The sequence below is a fragment of the Lepeophtheirus salmonis genome, chromosome 12 (genome assembly GCF_016086655.4).
Source record: "Lepeophtheirus salmonis chromosome 12, UVic_Lsal_1.4, whole genome shotgun sequence".
In the NCBI taxonomy this organism is placed as follows: Eukaryota; Metazoa; Arthropoda; class Copepoda; order Siphonostomatoida; family Caligidae; genus Lepeophtheirus; species Lepeophtheirus salmonis.
Window position 1 is genome coordinate 2,668,009 of NC_052142.2, and position 21,742 is coordinate 2,689,750.

A 21,742-nucleotide genomic window follows, 5' to 3' on the forward strand; every position below is an offset into this window, starting at 1 on the left:
ATATATATAATTGTATCAGGCTGTTCAGCTTGGCGGTTGTCCAACCCAGATACGATTGCCGGGGATATAGCCACTTAATTTATTCAATTCAACTTGATCAAATATTTTATCGCAAAGTAAACGATGCCCACGACTTCTTGGAAGATCACCGAAGTAATACCGGATACCCCATATAAAAATGCATTGTTCTCCATCTAGACTTCGTTACTAGCGCATGTATATAGAGGTGGAGGGGAGTGATGTCCGACAATACCTCTTTTCCTGTTGTTGGTGTTGATGGGAGGGTTGAATCTTACCGAAGAGTGTTTTTCTCTTAATGGTGATTAATTTTCTTATTTTTTCAGGTGTCCGATCCAAGTGAGTCCCTGATCCGACATCACACCTAGGTACTTCATTTTTGTTGCATATTTCATAACTTTTCCATCCATATACAATTGTAGAAAGTATTTAGATCTTAGTTTATATGCATTTGAGAGGACAGTAGCGCTTGATTTTGATGGATTAAAGGTGAGACCATTCCCCCTTCCCCTATTCCAGAACAAAATTTATAGCATTTGCATCCCATTGACAAGGGTACTAGGATGTTTACCACTTATTATTACGTTTCTAAGTATCAAAGTGCCCTTCTAGTATGTTATTTACACCTTGGACAAGGGAAGGAGGTGTAGGGGAACTGCTGGGTCCCGATGCAAGTTAAATTTGTTATATCGCCAAATTTCCCCATACTTCGATTAATTTTTTAAATCCAAAGTATTCAAAGTAATCCAAATGGATCTTGACTTTACATGAAGCTCTGTTTGTCACTTTCCTCACGGCTACGAGCAGTTCTCAATCATTGGGCTGTCATGCAAGGACCTCATGTCGCTTTTATTCAGTTCATAGGCTCAAACTATCTAAAAATTGAAGAGGCAAAAATAAAAAAGTAGTTCTAAAGCAAACATACATCCTGGATATTATGGACCTTCAAATGTTACAGTCAAATCCTAACTACTCCAGGGGCGGGATTCCTCTGAGGTAACATTCTTGTTGAGAGTAAATTTAATAGAAATACAAGGTTAGACGATATTGCCGTCAACTTTAGTGAGGGACGAATATTTCAAGGAATAAACTCACGAAATTGGTCCAGGCTTAAAGGTTCTTTCTTATTAAGCACACTCATAAAAAATATTGATTAACAATTTATAAACAGAAAAAAAAATTAAACAAATTTTGTAAAATATTGACAGTTTCTGTTAGACAACAGATTGTTGGTCAGCTGCAAGGCGTGGCTATATTGGTTTAACTTGCCATTGTAGATAACCTGATTTTTCTTGGGGTCATGCAGTATTAGTAAGCTGCAGAATTAAAGGCAGTCACACTCATGATAAAATTACCACAGGCTTAAAAACCATTATTTTTGAAAATGGCTTGCAAAATAAGTTTGATGGATGAATCATGACCGACAATGGAAGACATTTCAATAATTGTTTTGAGAATGATAGGATCCAAGATGATGAAAAAGAAGAAGAAAATGATTTCCAGGATGAAGATATTCAATTTTTTTAATTAACGTCTGTCTTTATAAAAGATTCATAATTTTATCGGCATAGATTCAGCTTTCAAAGATCCTGTGTTTAATGAATTATTTTACAAAGCTTCCAGAAAATATCAATCACGTTGGAACAGTCAAATTTGTAGTATTCTTGCAGCTGAAACTATTAAAGGTATTGTAGGAAAACTTATGAGAGTCCCAAATGAGACAGGGTGGAATGGAAAAATTGTTTTTGACAATTCCAGAGCTCTTGCAAAAGTAATGGTCAACTTCATGAGTTACTTGACAATCTTGGATTGATGTATTTCACTAAAGCCGATATAAACTTAATTAATGAATGCATATTGTGTTTTAAGGATTTAGGAGCTGCCCTAGATATCTTGCAATGTGAGAAAAATATATTTCTTGGTTAACTTTTGCCTTCACTTTCAGTGGTAAAGAAAAAACTCAAAACTGTGATGCCCAGTCTTAAAATTTGCAAAGCTCTAGTTGATGTTTTATTAGGTGGACTCGAAAAAAAGATTTGGGCACCTTTTTAACGATAAGATCCACTTGTTGGGCACAGTTAGTCATCCCAAATTCAAAGATTTAGAATGTTTTACTGATTCTCCAGAACTACAAGAATATATGCAAAGAGTATATATGTATAAATTTAGCCTTCTGCTCCAAACTGAGACTGTTTATACAAATCCTGAGGATTCAGTGCAATTAAATCAACATTAAGCTTTTTCTAATGAAGAAAAAAAAAGAAGAAGAAAAACTGTCCCTGAATATGTAGAAAATTTTATAAATTGAAAAGACACCTCTTTAGATATTTTATACGCTTTCCCCAAAATTCAAATAATGTTTCTAGAAAATAATACAACACTGCTGTCTTCAGCTACCGTTGAGAGAATATTTTCTAAAGGTGGTCAAAAATTTAAAGATACATGCCAGAGTTTAAAGGATGAAAATTTAAAAAAAAAAATTACTTGTGTCAATGATTCAAATATGTAATAGTTTAATTACTGGATTGATCATTTTATGGATTTTTTAAATTTTAAATATAGTTTTAGAACTTTAATGTTTGTTTTCTTGTACCTTATTTCTTTTCAAATCTCTTGGAATAAATTCCAGAATTTAATTGCACTCATTAAGAGTTTTCAAATTCAAATACACCTATACAAGCGAAAAAATGAGCACCAATTATTTTTAATTGAGCGGTGGCGTCTTCATTGCTTTAAAAATCGACCGGGAGTGGGTTCACAAAATTAGTAACTGAGAGGGAGTGCGCTCAGGATTTCTTGAGTGGACTAATGCTCTGAGGGATTGTATTTTTATTATTAAATGATTTTTTTTCGTTCATAACGTATTATCTTCCTTTACTCTAGAGCACATTCGATAAAGATTATATGTTCTCTGAATTGTTGGGTAAAGTTGGAACTATAGATAGAATTTGATTGGCTAAACATGATTTCAGAGGAACTCTTTCAATTTTTCTTGAGTGTATTTCTCCATTCTACTATAGTTCTTAATCCAACTGTTATTGAACTATAATAGTTAAGAATTATTATGCAAATTGAATGGATAATTTTATCAAACTAAAGGATAAATAACTAAGTATGAAATGACACAAATTCTAAACGAATGCCCTTGATTATTATAAGTTAACATAAAAACCCAAATCCTACTTCATACCTTTTTTGAGTTCATAATACAAATAGTCAGCTGCTTGATATCATGCAAGAGTCAAATTTTGAAAATTAATAAAAACATTTGAAATGAAAATACACTAAATGTGGTAGCAACAGAAATATAATATTCTACCTATTATTTAATTTAATTCATGCAGCCTCATCAAAACTGAAATGTACTAATTTGATTATCAAAATTCCCATTAGGTACTAAATATTTTATAGTAAGTTGTTTAAAAAAACAAGAAAATAATATTTTTATCGTAAGAGTAATAAATTAAATCTTCTTACAATCCTAAGCTCATGTTCCTATTATTATTCCAAAATAAAAAATTAAATCTTGTTACCATCCTATGCTCATGTTCCTATTATTATTCCAAAATAAAAAATTATTTTTTACTTGTCTTATGTGAATCTTAATGTGAAAGATTAATAAAATGAAAAAAAAATTAAATTATGTAATTATCATTATTTTTCAACTGTTTATCATGTAACTAAATGCGTTATATTCAAGGGGCTTCCTTTTTACTCAGTTCACTAACCATGTCATAAAAAGGATGTTTACTAACGGAGGATGAAGAATTTACTTCTTTTGGTTTATCATGTCTTCTTGCTTAGGTTTTTTATTGCTTGTATAGTTGTTACCACAATAATTTTTAGATATAATATTTGAATATTAACACAAACAATTTGTTGTCAAATCTCTGAAAAAGAAGTATCTGCAAGTTTAGTGTGAAGAATATAGGCCACCTTTGAGATTTGTAAAAGGAGTGATTTAATTTTATATTAATATTCGTACTAGTACTGTTTCTATATTCATTAAATCTTGAGATCAAGGGAGCTTAGCATCTTCCTCGAAAAACGTCTTAGGTATTGGAGTACTTTAAGGGTAAAAAAGATGGAAAAAATGTTCCTGTAGTTTAAGTTGAGAGTTATGTAATTAATCTCGATTAAAGCAATCCAACTCTTTAGTCTTTTCCAGTGCAATCCACCAAAATTTCAAGTTAATAATGATTCAATGATTTTGGTACCAATCGTTCTTAATTTTACATTTTGGTAAATTGCATATACCCCAAAAACTTTGGACACCTAAAACCCCAAGAACGCATTCTGAAAGGTACATCATTGCAAATTTAGAAAATCCAACCTTAAAATTAAAATGATCTTCTTTAAATTTGTTATAACCTTCCTTCAAGTTACACAAAACTTTTTTTTTGTCACCATAATTTAAATACAAAAAAAAATAAAATCGGTTAGGTGGATGCTTAGTGTTAATTCATAACAAATTGGCTTCAATTATTGGATTGCTTATTTCGCTAGTAGTTCTATGTTTTTGAACACATTGGGGAAAAAATCATGAAAATTAAACAAAAGTAAAGATTTAAATTTGAGAAGCGTAACACTTAGGCTTCAAGCTTAAAGGGGATAAAATAGACCCTGGTGATCAAAGATAATTCATAAATTTTAAAATTCCTTTTTTTTGTACAAAGATTAAAGTTGAAAGCTAAATTGCGTTAAATTCTATGATTTTGTGTCATAAATCTTGGTACGCTTGACGTTGAATGTTCAGTGATATAAATACGTTAATTTTTTTAGCTGGTACATTTTTTTAGAATTGGTAATCTACAGAATGAGTTTTTTTTTTTAATTAGCAGTTATTATTTAATAAAAAAGTAGTGAATATCCGTTCCTAAATAGATTCAATTCTATTTAAAACCTTATAAAACATTCGTGTGTGCTCATAAAAGACGAAATGTAACACTAAAGATTTGTTGTATACTTATAATTGTAAGTCCTTTTTAGAATCTATCGACATCGTAATAATTCTAGCAAATGTGCTTTTTTATTTCCTTCCTCCCTTGTCACAGTTCATTGTAGCTGAATCATTAAAATGTCATGAGCATTTCTGTTTTTGTCCTCCAAAATATTATTCAAATTGTTAGGGTTACCATGTTGATTTTCAGTTTCTTTTTTATGAACATTGTACATACAATTTTCATCATTAAAATTTTTTCAATATCGAGAAAGTCAGAATAACGATAACTTTTTGAATATTAAGCGTAATAAGTTTAATTAAATGTAACAATTATTTCATGTATAATCTGACGTCTTAACATCTTGTTTCAAGAAATAAAATACTTTGATTATAATTATTCTTTTTCATTTCATTTAAACGAATACCATAATATGGGAAACTTAATAATAAAATAATAAACTATATTAATTTACAATTTTTTTTGCAGAAGATATATTTTTATTAAAGTGTATCAATTTTTTTTTGTAACAAGTTTTTTTTTTAATAAAAATATATTGAAAAATAAAACCAATTTAGTAAAATGGGATTATAGTAATGCTAAATATAATTAAGACAAGGATAACAATACTTTCACATATAATATATATATTTTCTCTTTTTTTAAATCCACACTCTCTAGGACAATTTAAACATTAGTGATGTAGGCGGAGAAATCAAGGACGTTCAATAATCAAAATGAAAAAAAAAATGAAAAAAAACCTTGGTACTCTTAGTATACAAAAAAGTATTGTAGTAATAACCAAGGAAACATGTCCTGGAAAAGTAACATACTTTTGATTAGTTGCTTTATATATTTAGCACATGGTGGAATTGAATCTCTCAGTAATAATTCTCCTGAAAGAGAAAGTAAGGAAGTCATCTTATTTGATCGTATAGCATCTGCAATATTTGGTAAAGAAGATGGTTTAGCAATAGGGAGGGATAAAAATTATTTGGCTAAAAAAAAATTTCCATCCAAAACGTCAATGAAACAAGAATCAACAACTTTTGAGGGCATATCTAATTCAAACGAACAACAATGTAAGTAATAGCTATCGAAATTATCTTCTTCAAAAAAATTACCCCCAAAACTCGATATTAAACTTTTTTTTTCTAAATGTATATAATTTACGCATTAGAACTAAATTGTAATGATTTGAATTTGAAATAAGTCATTATGAAAAAAAAATATCAAACAACATTCTAGACTGTAACATGAGAATAAGATACCTGGTCTAAAGTTTAAAGATTTTTATTTACTTTCCACAGTGAAAAATCAAATTAATACATATATAAATGTATATCTTTTATTTGCAATTAAATGATATATATCGTTGTTTTACAGCTGTTTAAAAAAAAAAAAAGGGTTACACACCCATTTTTTTTTTTTTTTTTTTTTTTTTAGTTTAGATTTGGTGGGAAAAGTAAATCTAAACCAATAAATTATGGTTAGGAAATGAAAATGTGTAATATATAAAAAACTTTGTTTTACAATTTTATGAAGAGTCATTCTCAACCCAAGAGTTTATAATTAAACTTTCGAATTTAAGGAACAAAATGCATGTACGAACAAGTAGGAATTTTACTTCGAGTTTGTGTATATCTATCATAATAACAAATTTCGCTTTTTATTTTGTTTTTTCTACTCCTTTTACTCTCTTAATGACATCTTCGATCAATTTAGGAGGTATAACGATCTTACATCCACACAGGACTAAATTGTTATCCACAGAGAGGTCATGCTTGATTGTTAAAAAAAATTTGACGTAAGGATTTTGATATATTTTATGTAAAACCAGAGACTATAGCTTTAAATTGTGTACAATAATTTATATCTATGCAAGCTTTTTTACAAATATGGCTTAGAAGATGTTCATTGTCATGTTTTTGATTAGGAAGTTGTTTATTTCGATTCAAATTATCATTAATTAACTACATTGGGTTTAAAACGATTCCTTCACAATTAAATATTTCGTCTGTTCCTCATGTAGTAGTGGAACATCTATTTTTGACAGGAGGGTCTTGATCCACACATGTCGTTCTCCCGAGACTACAATGTCTGATGAGGGTTTGGAATTTGTTGCAAAGTAATTCACATTTTTGCATAGGGTGAGAGAAATTATAGTGTATAATATTGAGATTTTAACATATTTTACGATGAAGGTAAAAACCATTGAAATTTTGACAAACAATCAGAGAAGAAGATTTTAATTTATGAAGACAGATATTTGCACAAAATGGTCCACGATGAACTAAACTTTGACCATTCACTAAAGTTATGTCTTCTTTTATTCTTTGCTTTATATAATTTTATTTTTTAATCCAATCTATCAAAATATTTCTATACCCATAAATGAAATGTCAGACCCAGTATCTGGAACTGCTAAAGATATAGTAATAAAATTGATTCCATCGAACTTAATCACAACTTGAATATGTGTTTTGTCCTTAACTGTCTCTACTATATTGGTCGTTGAAATATTAATAGAGAAGGTGAGTTTAATTTTTGTTTTATTTATAATATTTTGAACCAAAATGACCTTTCATTCTACAAGATTAGCATATTTGATTAAAGACTGGACCTTCACAAAGTTTGTTCTTGGTTTCATTTTGTTCATTATTACATGAAATTCGATGATTTCAGTGTTGTTTTTTGTCCCAGTTTATTATCGTTGAATTTTGTCCTCTTATTACCATTGACGTACTTGAGCATTTCTTTTGAATAAGAACTGAATTCCAATTTCATGATATGATTTCATGATTAGCATCTTCAAAAGATTTTGGATCTTCAAACATTAATTGAGCACTATCAGACTCATTTTTCATAGCTTGAATTAACACACACACTGTGTAGGCTATATTTTGGGATTTTCTCAGTGTTAGTATAATCTCCCAATTCAGTAATTTCATTATATTTCTTGACTTTCTGACTGACATATACTTAAGAGGTCTTTCATATCATTATGCCGGTTACAGAGACGTCTGAGGTGTTACATTATTCATTATAATATATCGTTCGAGTCCCTTCTCGTATTGGCTTTAATACCGAGAGATTTACAAATAATTTTAAACAATCCAGGGTAACAGTATTGCCACAAACATCCCACCCTTGTATCACTCAAACACTTGGAAAATTCTATTAGTCTTAAATAATTTTCCCATAGATGTTTCCAACGGATAAATTGTCATAATGCAGTGTCCTCCTCTAGAATAGAGGGCGGTTTAATGTTCAGTCTCGGTATACTCGGCTTGGATTCATTTGATGTAAGAATTTCTGGGGTTTTAGAATTATTGAATTCGTTTAATTTGTTTGCTTCGAAATCTCTACGAAGTAACACTATTGATCCTTTAGCTTCACAAAAGTTTAACTCATGTTTCCCAATATCACTATCATTGTCAGGTTTCTTAGCTGCTTCATGTCCTATAGCAGAGGTTTCGACTTTTATATATTTCGTATTATACTTTTCCAACATTTGAAGAAGAGCTTCCAATTTCTCAGGATCGTCTCCTTCCTCATGGTCTTCACATGCACGAATATTGTTCCGAATAAGAGTAGCATTTGCTTTCAAGCCTCTCATGGAGGTCTTGAGCTTTTTCAATTTGGTCACAGGGATCAGGCATAATTTTATAATGAGAGTTTATAATACAGAGTAGTGTGTACACAATAAAATAATAAAATAGTAGTTGTCTTCAGTCTTCGAAGAGAAGAAAATTTTTAGTTAAGACTTAAGCTGATTAAATCGTATATAGGGATGAGTCCTGGACATATGGAAATAAATAATGATCCTATCATGCTGAATTCTGCAGAATATTCTATGATATTTGTTTAATATCACAGATAAAGTTCGCAACATACCAACTGCACCATGGTATAATCGTATGTTTAAATGAATAAAGACAAAAGTATTGAATCGTAAACTACTATATTATACATTATCACTGTCTTGTAAAACAAATAGAATATGAATATAGAAGAGGATCTGAAGGAGGTTTTACTCATCACTTGTATATTAATTATGTCATTACAAGATGATGAAACTTTTTCGTCCCCAACACAAAAGTTGAATTATAAAAAACGATAAATTTATGGGTTATCTTCATTTAAAGAAAATTACCTTAATTTTGATACTAAAGTTAATCGGGCAAAAGGGAACTTTAAAAAAAATATCTCAAAGGCGTTATGACAGTCTTTAGCTTTGGCTGGCTGCATTAATCAATGAAAAAGTGTATTCCTTCTTATTTTTCAATTAAATAAAAAATCATCGCACCCTCCATGTGAATTACATTTTACAATTGAAAAGGATCCCAAAGAAGGAGTGAAATATATTTTTGTAATAGGAACTTTTTTTGATTTTTCTCCTATGTCCTACTAGGAGAATTGAAGTTTGTATTACTCCAAAAGTTATGTTCAGTGAATAACATACTTATATTTTATGTTAAATAATATTATCAATTAAGGAGTTATATTATTTTGCTGCTAGACGACGCTAGTCTCTGTCACTTTGTTTACAAACTAATATAAGTAAACCATGCCTTTGCCTTATTATGCTTAAGCTTGATCTTTTTGTGTAAGGGTAATTTTATAATATATATAATTGTTAATCATATTTAATAAGAAAATGATATTTAATTTGGAGAAAAATAACATATTAAACCGAGGAAATTATTAAATCTGGGGAGGGAGAGAGGGTTAATATTTTTTATTTAAAGTAGCTCAGTTTGACCCAATGTTACAAAAAGGGATCTTAAGGTAACCTTATAAAATAGAAAAATAAATAATTTTAGCCACTGAAAACACAATATTTATCGTATTGAATGAGCATAAGCTCAATAAAGTAAATAAAATAAAGTTTTTTTGCACGTATTTAGGATTAACTAACGACCAAATTATTGATTTAGGATAAAACATCACAGCAGGTATAGTTTCAAGAATTAGTTATAAATGGAGATAGTTCTTCCGGAGACAAAAAAGTTCTCACTTCCCCACCTAATATCTTATGTATCATCCGACTACTTTTGTAGTCGTGACTTTTCTCCTAACTCTTCTATTCCTTACTTTATCCTTTGTAAACGATAGAGAAAGTTGAAAAGTTTACATACAGTTTCAAAAGCGTACAGGGTGTGGGAGCAATATCTCCAATTGATTTAATCACATTCGAGCGCATTTTTGAGTAAGATTTTGGGAAATCTTTTTGATCGCGTTGAATAGATATTTTAGAAGGGCATACCATTAGATACCACACTGGTCTCAGAACACACGCAGCCTTGTCTTCTTTCCGAAGCAATCTGGCCTTGCGATCGGGTTTGCCTTGCCACCACGGTCAACAATTGATCTTTTTCGTTTTGGATTCTCAAAATAGACTTACTTTTCATCACCAGTTACGATTCAATGCAAAAACGACTTAACTTTTTTACTGTGCGAGCAAGATTTCTCAAGTAGTTTTTTCAGTTTCCTTAGTGCTTTCCATTCAATTCATATGGCGCCCATCTACCGATTTTTTTTTTAAATATCCCATTGCTTTTAAACGTTTTTCAATGGTCCGACGGTCAACACCCAATTGCTCTTCGAGCTGTTCTTGCATTTGGCCATCATGTTCATCGAGCGATGCTTGCAATTAAACATCTTCAAACTTGTTCGGTGGCCAGCTGCGCTCTTCATTTTCACGTCAAAATCACCACCTCAAGCACTGTGCTCTACTTAGAGCATGTCCATTGTAAGCTTTCACATGAACTTTGATGGGCTTGAGAAGCGTTTTTCTTCAAGTGGAAAAAAATCAATGATGTCCGTAGATTGTAGGCACAAAATGACACATTTTTACAAGCGAAAAAAATGAGTTTTTGAATAACACTATACAAAAATGAATTAAATATTGTTGACACATGCCGAAATAAGCATTTATATTTTAGACATGAACTTGATGTTCCACCAGGATGGATTGCCTGCGCACACGTCGGAAAAGACCCAGAAGTGGTTGGAGGACAACTTGCCTTTTTGGCCAAAGAAAATGTGGCCCCCTACTCACGAGGTGACAACCCATTGGACTTCACTTTTTGGGTTCATGTTGAGACCAAGGCCTACCACATCCCTCACATAAATATCAACAACCTCAAGGACACCATCGACCAGTACTGGGATGCCATGTCTGAGGACTACATCAGCAATGGGTGCAAGGGCTTCTGTAGCTGCTTAGGGAGGTTACATGAATGATTAAGATAGCCGCCAAGACATCATATTACTTATTTTTATTTAATTGACATACCCTATTACAACTGGGTGTAGAAATACATCTTGATACAGTTTTAGATTGAAAGTGTAAAGATGTTTTTGCCACACCCGGTATTGAATAGAAGAGTTTTTACAAAAGTAACAAATATTTTAAAACTAGCATAGTATTCATAAGTGGGACACTACTTTCGTTATTTCCAAAAAAAATTTATCAAAAATAAATCGTGTTTTAACTTTTTTTACTGTAACTTGAGGGGGGAAAATACCATTGAATCTAAGCAATTACTTGAAAAGTGCTATGGGCACTGTGCTAAGTCAGAAACAACCATTAAACGTTGGTTTGTTGACTTAAAACGTGGTTGTAGATACACCAATGATGCAAAATTCAGTGGAAGTCCAAATGAAGCGGTAACAACAGAAAACAAAAATGTGCTAAGGATTCTGAGCAATGTTTGAACATATTTTAATGTAAGAAACGATATTTGACAATAGAAGAAACATGGATATATTACTTCAATTCAGATTCAAAACGATCATCATCTATGTGGTAAGCAATTGGTAATCCCTGTCCAAATCTGTGAAAGCACAAAAATCAACTGAAAATGTATAGCCTCGGTATTTTGGGAAGTCCATGTCATAATATTGATAGATTACCATGAGAAGAGAAATACTATCAATAGTTAAAACTACATAGCGTTATTAAAGTGTTTAAATGATGAAATCACGCAAAAACGGCCACATTGGAACAAGAAGAAAGTGCTGTTTCACTAGGAAAACACACTGTTTCACATGTTTATAAAAAAATGGCGAAACATGAATATGTATTTCAAATCATAATTTATATTATAAATCTCCTTAAATAAGTGAATTTTGACCTCTGTATTTCCTTGAAGTGATCCACTCGCTCCAATTGTCAGCAATTATATCTTCTGGATCTTCATTTCTGGTACTAAGTTTTCAAATGGAATCCGAATTCAATTACTGCCTTTTCTGTAGTCGCCTCTTGGAGGTCCCATCAATCTTTATTTCCTGTTATTTGTTTTCTCCGTACCCTCATGACATATACAGTGAAATCTGCATGTTTGGAAAATGTATAAATAATAAAAATACGCTTATAGTAAACGTTCTTTTATATGTACAAAAGCAGCATCAAAAGATCCTAGAAATACTTTTTGAGAGGACTTATTATGTAAAATTAAATCAAAATCATAATAATGATATTGTTTCAATAATTAATTGGGAGTTTTGCAATTTAAGATTATATTTAAATACTAGTATTAAGTTATTCAGACATTTCACTTTAATCTCTCTTGATTTTTTATGCAAGAAGTTGGGATATAAAGAGAAACGATAAATAAATCAAATTCAAGTTGAGAATAGAGTCCCTGTCCATGAGTTGGTTCAGGTATTTAAACTGTTAATTGAAAAATAAATATAAATACGGAAATAAATGTTGAGGATATTAATTTTTGAATAAACATTTTGAAATTATCAATATCTGATTTGAAGTTGAATATACTTTTTCCCCGCTATATAAATAAAACAGAAATCATGATATCCTATGGTGTACACATTTCATAATATTTTTTTTATTAGCATTTAATTACCTATATGAATTTAAAGAAATAATTGCTCTGTGTACTCGAGCATCATCCTGTTGCTCAAATTGGATAGAGACCTCATTAAATTTGTGCTGGATATAGAGCAATAACTTTGGCTTATGACGAATGTTTTACTAATTTAGGAGGATCCTTATATGTAAATGCCTTTACTTATTTTTATTTTAAAAGACTTTGAAAATAAAAACATGAATGAACAAATGAAATCAATAAAGTGATAATGTCAAGTCAAATCATAATTTATTTAGCAAAGCATTTTTATCAATTTTTGAGAGCAAACATCTTTAAGCACTGATTCCTACTAAAAGGTACATGTTCGTACTTAAACCACTTTCTATATAAATTGGTTTCCCGATACTATCCAGTAGAAAAAGGGAACAATTACATTCTCAAATAACCAACAAATCAATAGAGGATACTCATTACTTAATAAATAGTGACCAAATTTGACTAATTTAAATAAATTTAAAATCAGTTATAGTCTAAAAAATAAATAAAATTTATTTCTGAGGAATATTTAAAAGTCTTTAGAACTACTTCACTTCTTCTCTTTCATTACTGAATTACATTTTTTTGTTACTTTAGGCATCATCGTTATAAAGATTTTGTTCAGTATATAGTTAGGATAATTGAAAGAGTCATGTAATGATACAAGAAATGATAGGTCTAGGAATAGATTAATTCTATTATTTAAATTTTGAAATATCCCCCCAAAACACAATAACTACATCCAATGTATTTATAACTCTTAAAGTCGATAGGCAAGGACATAGTTGTTGTGCAGTTATTTTCTTATTTAATGTAATAGATCGATTGATGCAGATACATTAGTATTGTTGACGAATGATTCGCCAAAATGTTCATGAATGATAACATCTTCGATCATTATTCTTTCCTAAGTTTAATTGCTATTGGGAACCGCACAAAAGTACAGAAGGAAAGTGCAACAAATAGACATATCCAGGTTCAATCTGAAACATTGCTTTTCTTTCTCATAAACGATACTAAACAATTAAAGCTCCTATATTAAGCCAAAAATGGCTGCAGAAATTCTAATATTAATAAACTAGTGACTGCAATTATTTGAAGAAAATAATATTTTGTTTACTTTTAAAAATGAATAGCAGGAGACAAAGCCATTTTTACTTCTTGGTCTAGTGTCAAGCAAAGATACTTTGTCTCTCTTATCTATTAGGGATCTCTGAAGATACCACTCAAGAAGCACTCTCATTTTAACATCTTCCAATTCAACCAATAAATAGAAATCCGCCTTCATGAATGACTAAAGCAAGGCTCCCTCTCATGACAGTCCATTTCTCAGGGCCAGTACAAAGACAATCCCGCCATCTATCTTAGAGGGAGGAAAAACGAGGTCCGAATTTGGACGAAAGAGTCATTTCTTCGACGACTTTTGCAAGGTCTAAACTTCTATTTACTCCTTACTTCAGACTCTTAAAGTAAGAATTCATGCTCCATCCCACTAGGAATTAGATAGGGGTTTTAGAAGAGCTTTGAGAAGGTAGCACAGGATCCCCTTCCAATTATTTATATCACATCCGGTTTTCCTGTTAAGTAGATTTAGGTACAGGTTGAGTAGAGACATGTTCCCTTACCTCCATAAAAATCCATTAACTACATAAAATACTCAACATAGGAGAGAAATGAATTAGACAAATCTGCACATAGACAATTTTTTCCCCCTTTCTGGTTATCAATTAAAGAGGAATTCATTAGTTTGATTTAAGGCTTTTGAAGTTCAAGGACACAAAATTTCTCAGAATATATAATCATAATATCTTGATAAATATAGAAAATGCACGCGTCTGCTTCGATAGGTAGTCTGGTATGTTCTCCATGTAAGAAAAGGAAAATAAAAACAGGTGACAATAAATATACATATATATATAAAGAGTGACAATAATCATGACTAGGATACTACATTCCTCCCTTGTAATTAGCAACATCAACCAAAACACAATTATTATGATAAAATGACAATGATAATCTATTTTGCAATTAATTAAACAATTCAAATTCCAACTTCGGAGTCTATTTGGAGGCTTTGAAACTCTTGTTTACTGTCTAGGAACCAACTCCTTAACATTTTGATTTGTCACATATTCAGGAGAAATAGATTCTTATTTCACAATAGGTATAATTTGATACTGATAGCTTTTATGAACGATACCATCCTTACTTTTACACCCATATGATAAACAACCTGTATTTGTTTTCATTTTGGCCGGGACTCCCTTAGCCTTCGATTTATTGGAATAATTTTTGATTTTACTCTTCTCAACGCTTTTGAGATCCAATAATTTAGAAGAAGATGAGTTGAAAAATGATTTTCTTAGGATAATTGAACTTTATTTGAAATATTAAAAAAATGGTTAATTTTTTAATGTTCTTGCCAACAAAAGCTTAAATGGTAACTTTTCCGTATTAATATGGGGAGTGATTTGTAATTGAAATAAAAACGAGGAGAGTTGATCCCCCACATACTCGACGTACATGCCATTAGAAAAACTTATATAACAGAATTATCTGGCCGGTCATTAGACAAAGGATAATAGGGACTAGAAGTGATATGTTTTACAGGATTACTAACTATATAGTTATGGAATTCCTGCTAAGTAAAACAGGTATTATTATCAGTAGTGATGAAAGTCCTTTGTAGATTGGACATGTAAAAAACACCGAAAATCAACATGGCAATCCTGACAATTTGAAGATATTTGAGATGAGATAAAGAATAACACTAATGCCATTTCATTAGATCAGCTACAGTCAGCTGTAACAAGGAAGGTTTGAAAAAAAGGATATAAGCAAGGACATTTGCTGGAATCGATCCCCAATTCCACTTTGAGTCCAACAGGTACTTACAATTATAACTCTGTAACAAATCCTCACGGTTACGTTCCGTCTTTTATGTGCACACTAGAATGTTCAATAAGGTTTTCAATATAATTGAATCTATTTAGGAACAGATATTCACTACTCAGGTATTAAATAATAATAAGAACTACCAAGGAAAAGAAAAATTAATCTTCAGGCTACAAATTCCATAAAATGTACCAGCTAAAAAATACACCAGATTTTCATCACTGATTATCAGACACAAGACTAGTAGCCAATCCAAATGTATGAAAAACTCTTTTAAATAATTGTATAGTAGTATGAGATAGTAGGAAACACTTCTTTTCATTTGGCATGAGCATGAATTATTACAAAAAAATATTTTTATAAACAAGACCACCATAGTGAATATGTATACGACTCCATTGTTTTGAAGGCTACTCCCATGGATGTAATTGAGCTTTTTGATAATTTAGATCAACTAGATACATAATGAGCATGTGATAAAGAAATATGTTCTAAACCTGAATCTAATTTACCAACCAGATATAAAATCTGGCCAATTTTTCCATTTTAATAGAACCTAAATGATATAAATGTAATTCTTTCAATAGTACATCTCCTCCCTTCTCAGGAATAAAATCCAATTTCCCCACAGGATACACTTGTCTTGTGGAGATAGCTCATCCTTCCTTACAAAATAAGAATAAAAATTTTAATCGACTTTGGATGACAAACCATATGAACAATAATTATAAACGGCACAAATAATTTTATCCGATTTTGTAACCTTAATAATAATCTTACTGGTAATAGTTTTCAATGTTTCAATTGACTTTATCCAATCTGCACAGACTCGAACGGAATCAGGATTTTTAGAAAGAGGAAGTGGGCTTAAAGTATTGGCCGGCTCTAACAGTCCATCTGATCGAATTCCTATCGGGAATCTTCCATAATTAGCTTAATGTAATTTTGACTCTATATTTTTTGGCATATCATTTTTATAAACGGACTTAAAAGTTTTCTTACTCAAGAGGATTTTAGTAGAATCGGTATTTATTTACCAATAAATAGGTCTTCTATTCAGTTTCAATGGAATTTCATATAGAAGAGGGATTTAATCTAAATTAACTTAATTTACAGAAAATACATTATCAACTTGCATACAATTATTTGGCCCTTTTAAATTTATAAACTTAAAACAATGTTTTTTAAAATGCCATTTCTTTTTACAAAACGAACATAATATATTCTTGTAGGTGCAATCCTCACACCAGTGATTCTTACGACAGCCACTACAAAGTTTTAAAGGTAATGAAGACTTTGTATAAGGATGCGAAATTTTTATAAGCCACATTGGGACTTTAATTAAGTGTTTGCGAAAAAGAAGCCCCATACCGACAAGCAGCTTCTCTTGTCGGAACTATATCAAGGGCTTGTCTAAAAGTCGATTCCCGCTCAGTGAGTCAATTCTTTGAGATGATTAATTGTGCAATCCTATAAGCAAAGCGTTATGCAACTTTTTCTCTAAGTTTTTGTGAGAAAGACATGATTTAGCAAGGTGTTTTAGAGTTATTGCAAAATCTGTAATAGACTCTAGTGAGCTTTGTTTTCTGTTATAAAATTTAAATCTCTTATAGATTATTATAGTCGTGTGGAATATGCCGTATTGATTAGTCTCATTATATATTATATTTTATGTGTGTATTTATTTATGTCTGTTTATGCTATTGTTGTTTGTTTGTTGGCGTCTCAAATGTATGTAGTACACGTGTAAGTTATAGAATAAAGTTAGTTGGTATTAAGTAATTCAAGACTACACATGGTGTGAGGAGTAAAACGAAAAAGAAACAAATTAGCGAATTAAAGGTGCATTGGAATCGTTCAGGGACAGAATATGGCTTCAAATAGTAATAACCTACCTCCTCCAAAGCCATTGGATCTCTCTGGCAGTGCCAGTGATAATTTCAAGAAGTTTCGCCAGCAATACATGATTTATGTGGTTGCCAAAGGATTGGACAAGGTGTCCAAAAAAAAGAAGAAGTGCTATCCTCTTAAACCTAGTATGTAAGGAGGCTCTTAGGATTTATAATGGATTTGTGAGGGCACCCGGGGCAGGAACGGAAGGAGAGGCAGGATAGGTCCCAGAAGAGGACAAAAAAAATACCCGGAGACTATTCTATTAAAATTCCAAAAATTCTGAACTCCAAAGACGAATGTAACGTATGTGAGACACAAATTCAATCTATACATACAGGAGGAGGGAGAAAATTTCGATAATTCTCTATCCAAGATTAATATTCTTGTGAATATATGCTCTTATGGAGATATGAGGGACGAGTTTATCGATTGATCGATTGGAACCCAAGATTTAAGAAAGACAAAGACATCAGGATAAAGTGAAGCACCAGAACTTCAAACCTCAAGGATCAATGAGAAGGTCTTGGCAGTGGTGTGGAAAAGAGGTACACCCAAGAGGCAAATGTCCAGCAAATGTCAGTAAATGCAAGGGAACTGGGTACTGGGATAAAGTGGGCAGAAATCAGCAAACGATGGTTTAAGAGGTTGTGGAAGAATTACCTGGTTCACTGGACTATTTCATTGGGTTGAAGATAAAGCAATAAAAAACAAGAATAGTAATAACGCTTGGAGGACAGAACTGTATGTGAGAGGCAAACGCCTTTATTTCAATATAGATACTGGGGCCGATGTAACGGTGGTACCCAAAAGCGTTTATGATCTTCATTTCAATAAATATATATTAAGAAAGCCTACAAAATTAATGAATGGACCGGATCATAAGAAGGTACCTGTGATTGGTGTGTTCATAGGAGAGATTAAGAAAAGAGACAGGAAGATTCAGGAAGAAATATATGTTCTTTCTTCTGGTTCTCTATTACTTGGAAGAGATGTCAGTTGTGCTTTAGAAGTAGTCAAGTTTATCCAGCAATTAACAATGGATCCGATTAGTTCTCCGGAATTCAAATCTATGTTTAATGGACTTGAGAGGTTGGAATGCGAATACAAAATCAAAATTGAATCGAATGTGGAGCCTTATTCTGTCATGGCTCCGAGGAGGATATCAATTCCACTTTTACCTGTAGTAAAACAAGAATTAGATTAGCTTGTAAAATTAGATGTCATTGAGGCGTGTGTGGAGCTATAGGACTGGTGTTCTCCTATGGTAGTGGTTCCGAAAGGAAAGGACAGAGTTAGAATTTGTGTAAATCTAACCAAATTGAATTGAGGAGTGAAAAAGGAACGACTTATGCTTCCTACAGTGGATTATGCTATTTCTTTAATGGGGGGGAGCCAATATTTTTTCAAAATTGGATGCCAACGCAGGAGTTCATCAGGTGTGTTTGGAGGAAGTATCCAGAAAGCTTACTACTTTTATAAGGCCGTTCCGGAGGTTCAGGTACAAAAGAATAACCCTTCGGGATCCGGAAAAGTTTCAGAGTGAAATCTATAGGATTTTGGGAAGTCAACAAGGAGCAGTTTGTCTTATGGATAACATTGTTGTGCTCGGAAGGACAAGAGAGGACCACAATGAACGACTTGTACAAACCTTAAGGAAGTTGAAAGATGCTGGAGTCACTTCAAATAAGGAAAAGTCTCGATTTACTCATAGCCAAATAGATTTCTTGGGTAAAATTGTTGGAGCAAATGGTGTGGAAAGCTCAAACAAAAAGTTGAGGCGATCATGAAGATGAGAGCTCCAGAAAATGTTAGTAAGGTTAGAGGGTTGATAAGAACTGTCAATCAGCTCATGACATTCTTGCCAGACTTAACAACCAGGACGCAACCCATACGTGAACTTCTGAAATCTGCTAGTGGATGGTATTGGGGTCTGGAGCAGGAGAAGGCGTTGGAGGATATAGAGAAGAGTCTCACTAGTAAGCTGGTATTAAAAATATACGACTCGTCGTTAGAAACGAAAGTCTCAGCGCAAGCTTCTTCTTATGGATTGGGAGGAGTCCTCATGCAAAAGCGCGATTATAGATGGGCGCTAGTGGCGTACGCTTCCAAAAGTCTCTCAGAAGCCGAGCAACGATATGCTCAAATCAAAAAAGAAGCTCTAGCGTCAACTTTTGCATGTGACAAATTTCAGATTACATTCTGGGTAAAGACATTTTATCAGAAACTGATCATAAACCGTTGATTCCGTTATTGTCGACGAAGGATTTAGATCAACTTCTGGTAAGGATTCAAAGAATGAGGATGAAGCTAATGCGATATTCTTTTACACGAATACATATTCCGGGTAAAAATAGGAATATGGCTGATATAATTTCCCAATCTCCAATGGATAACAAGGAAGAAAATACTTTTTACGAAGAATTGTATAATTCATATACTGGAGGAAATACCTATCACCAATAGCAAGTTAGAAGAAATTATACATCATCAGCAAGAAGATGCAGTTTGTAGAGAAATTAGGATTTATGCATCAGAAGGATGGCCTGATAAACATCTTGTTAAAGGACTTGCTAGACTATATTACGCTTATCGAGCAAAAATGGCAGTTGTAGGAGGGTTGTTGATGATAGGAACTAGGGTAGTGATTCCGTCTACAATTAAATTGGATGGGTTAGATCGAATACATAAAGGACATCAAGATATTGTCAAATGTAAAGCTTTGGCTCAGAACACGGTATGGTGGCCGGGATTAAGGAAAAATATTGAAAAACTTATTGAACATTGCCGGAAATGTCAAGCCAACAGGAAAAATCATCCGGAGCCGTTAATGCCAACAAAGCTTCCTCAAAGGTCGTGGCAATATATTGCTACAGAAGTTTATGAAGTAAATGGGAAACAGTAAATTGTTCTTGTGGACTATTATTCAAGATGGATTGAGTTGGCTAGTTTACAAACGACAGCATCGAAGGAAGTCATTGATAGGATGAAACGGGTATTTTCAAGATTTGGAATCCCAGATCAAGTGAGGTCTGATAACGCTAGTTATTATACATCAAAAGAGTTCAAACTATTTACCAATGAATATGGTTCCCGTCTTATTACAAGCTGTCCTGGAAATTCATCAGGAAATGGAGAGGCAGAGAGAGCAGTCCATACTTTTAAAAGACTGTAATCAGACATCAAGGACCCTTATTTAGTTCTATTAAATTATAGAGCTACTCCTCTCTCCAATGGATATTCTCCAGCTGAGTTAATGATGGGAAGAAGGTTAAACACGAACGTTCCTGTAGCTGCATGCCAGTTATCTCCAATAGTAATACCTAGTCAGGCTCTTCATCAGTTGGAGGAAAATAAAAAGACAGGAGAAAAGATTAATTTTGATCGAAGACATGCAGCAAAACCTTTGATTACTCTTCAGAAAAGAGATGAAGTTGTAATACCAGATAGAAGACAGTCTGGGATTGTTATAAGAAATTCAACACCACGTTCCTATATCATTGAAACGGATACTGGCTCGTATAGAAGAAATCGGGTCCTTTTAAGCAAGATGGCATCTCCTTGCCTAGGAAATTCTAAATTTAAAGAAATTAATCAGAATGCAAAAGATCCAGTTCCAGCAGTTCTAAAAGAAACTGTTACTAAGTCGGGACGCGCGTCTAAGCCCCAACGATCTACAATGATTATGTTTAAGGTTGAACTCATTCATAGAAAGGGAGATGGGGAATATGTCGTGTTTATTAGTCTCATTATATATTATATTTTATGTGTGTATTCATTTATGTCTGTTTATGCTTTTGTTGTTTGTTTATTGGCGTCTCAAATGTATGTAGTACACATGTAAATTATAGAATAAAGTTAGTTAGTATTAAGTAATACAAGACTACACAAGTCGGAGGTTTATATTGCATCGTTAATGTTTTATATCCTCTTCAAAAGATACTTGACTGGAATCTTTCAGAGACAATAGATCTCTACTATGAGAGACTCCCATCCATAGAAAAGAAAGAAGGTACATATAACTCTTCTTTGATATTATCTGTCACAAAAAGCAAAACAAATACTTCCTCTCTCCCATCAAAAAATGTTTATGTACCCGACGGAGGACTCTTAATCAATCATTTA

At 32.2% G+C, this 21,742-nt stretch overlaps 1 protein-coding gene and 1 long non-coding RNA gene across 5 annotated transcripts in view; one reads left to right on the top strand and one right to left on the bottom strand.

Annotated features, from left to right (window-relative positions):
* LOC121127340 (uncharacterized) overlaps positions 1-21,742 on the bottom strand; it is a 52,794-nt gene that overhangs the window by 14,178 nt on the left and 16,874 nt on the right. The gene's annotated exons all lie outside the window — the stretch shown is intronic.
* Positions 5,675-21,742, top strand: part of LOC121127338 (cuticlin-1) — a 42,146-nt gene continuing 26,078 nt past the window's right edge. The window contains exons 1-2 of one of the 3 annotated variants that reach the window (XM_071891852.1): positions 5,731-6,040; positions 16,960-17,011. In XM_071891852.1, coding sequence (XP_071747953.1) covers positions 6,039-6,040; positions 16,960-17,011 — 54 coding nt within the window. In that variant the 5' untranslated portion in view covers positions 5,731-6,038. Of the gene's footprint in view, positions 6,041-16,959; positions 17,012-21,742 lie in introns of all 3 variants that reach the window. The other 2 variants (XM_040722686.2, XM_040722685.2) reach the window with 2 other exon arrangements.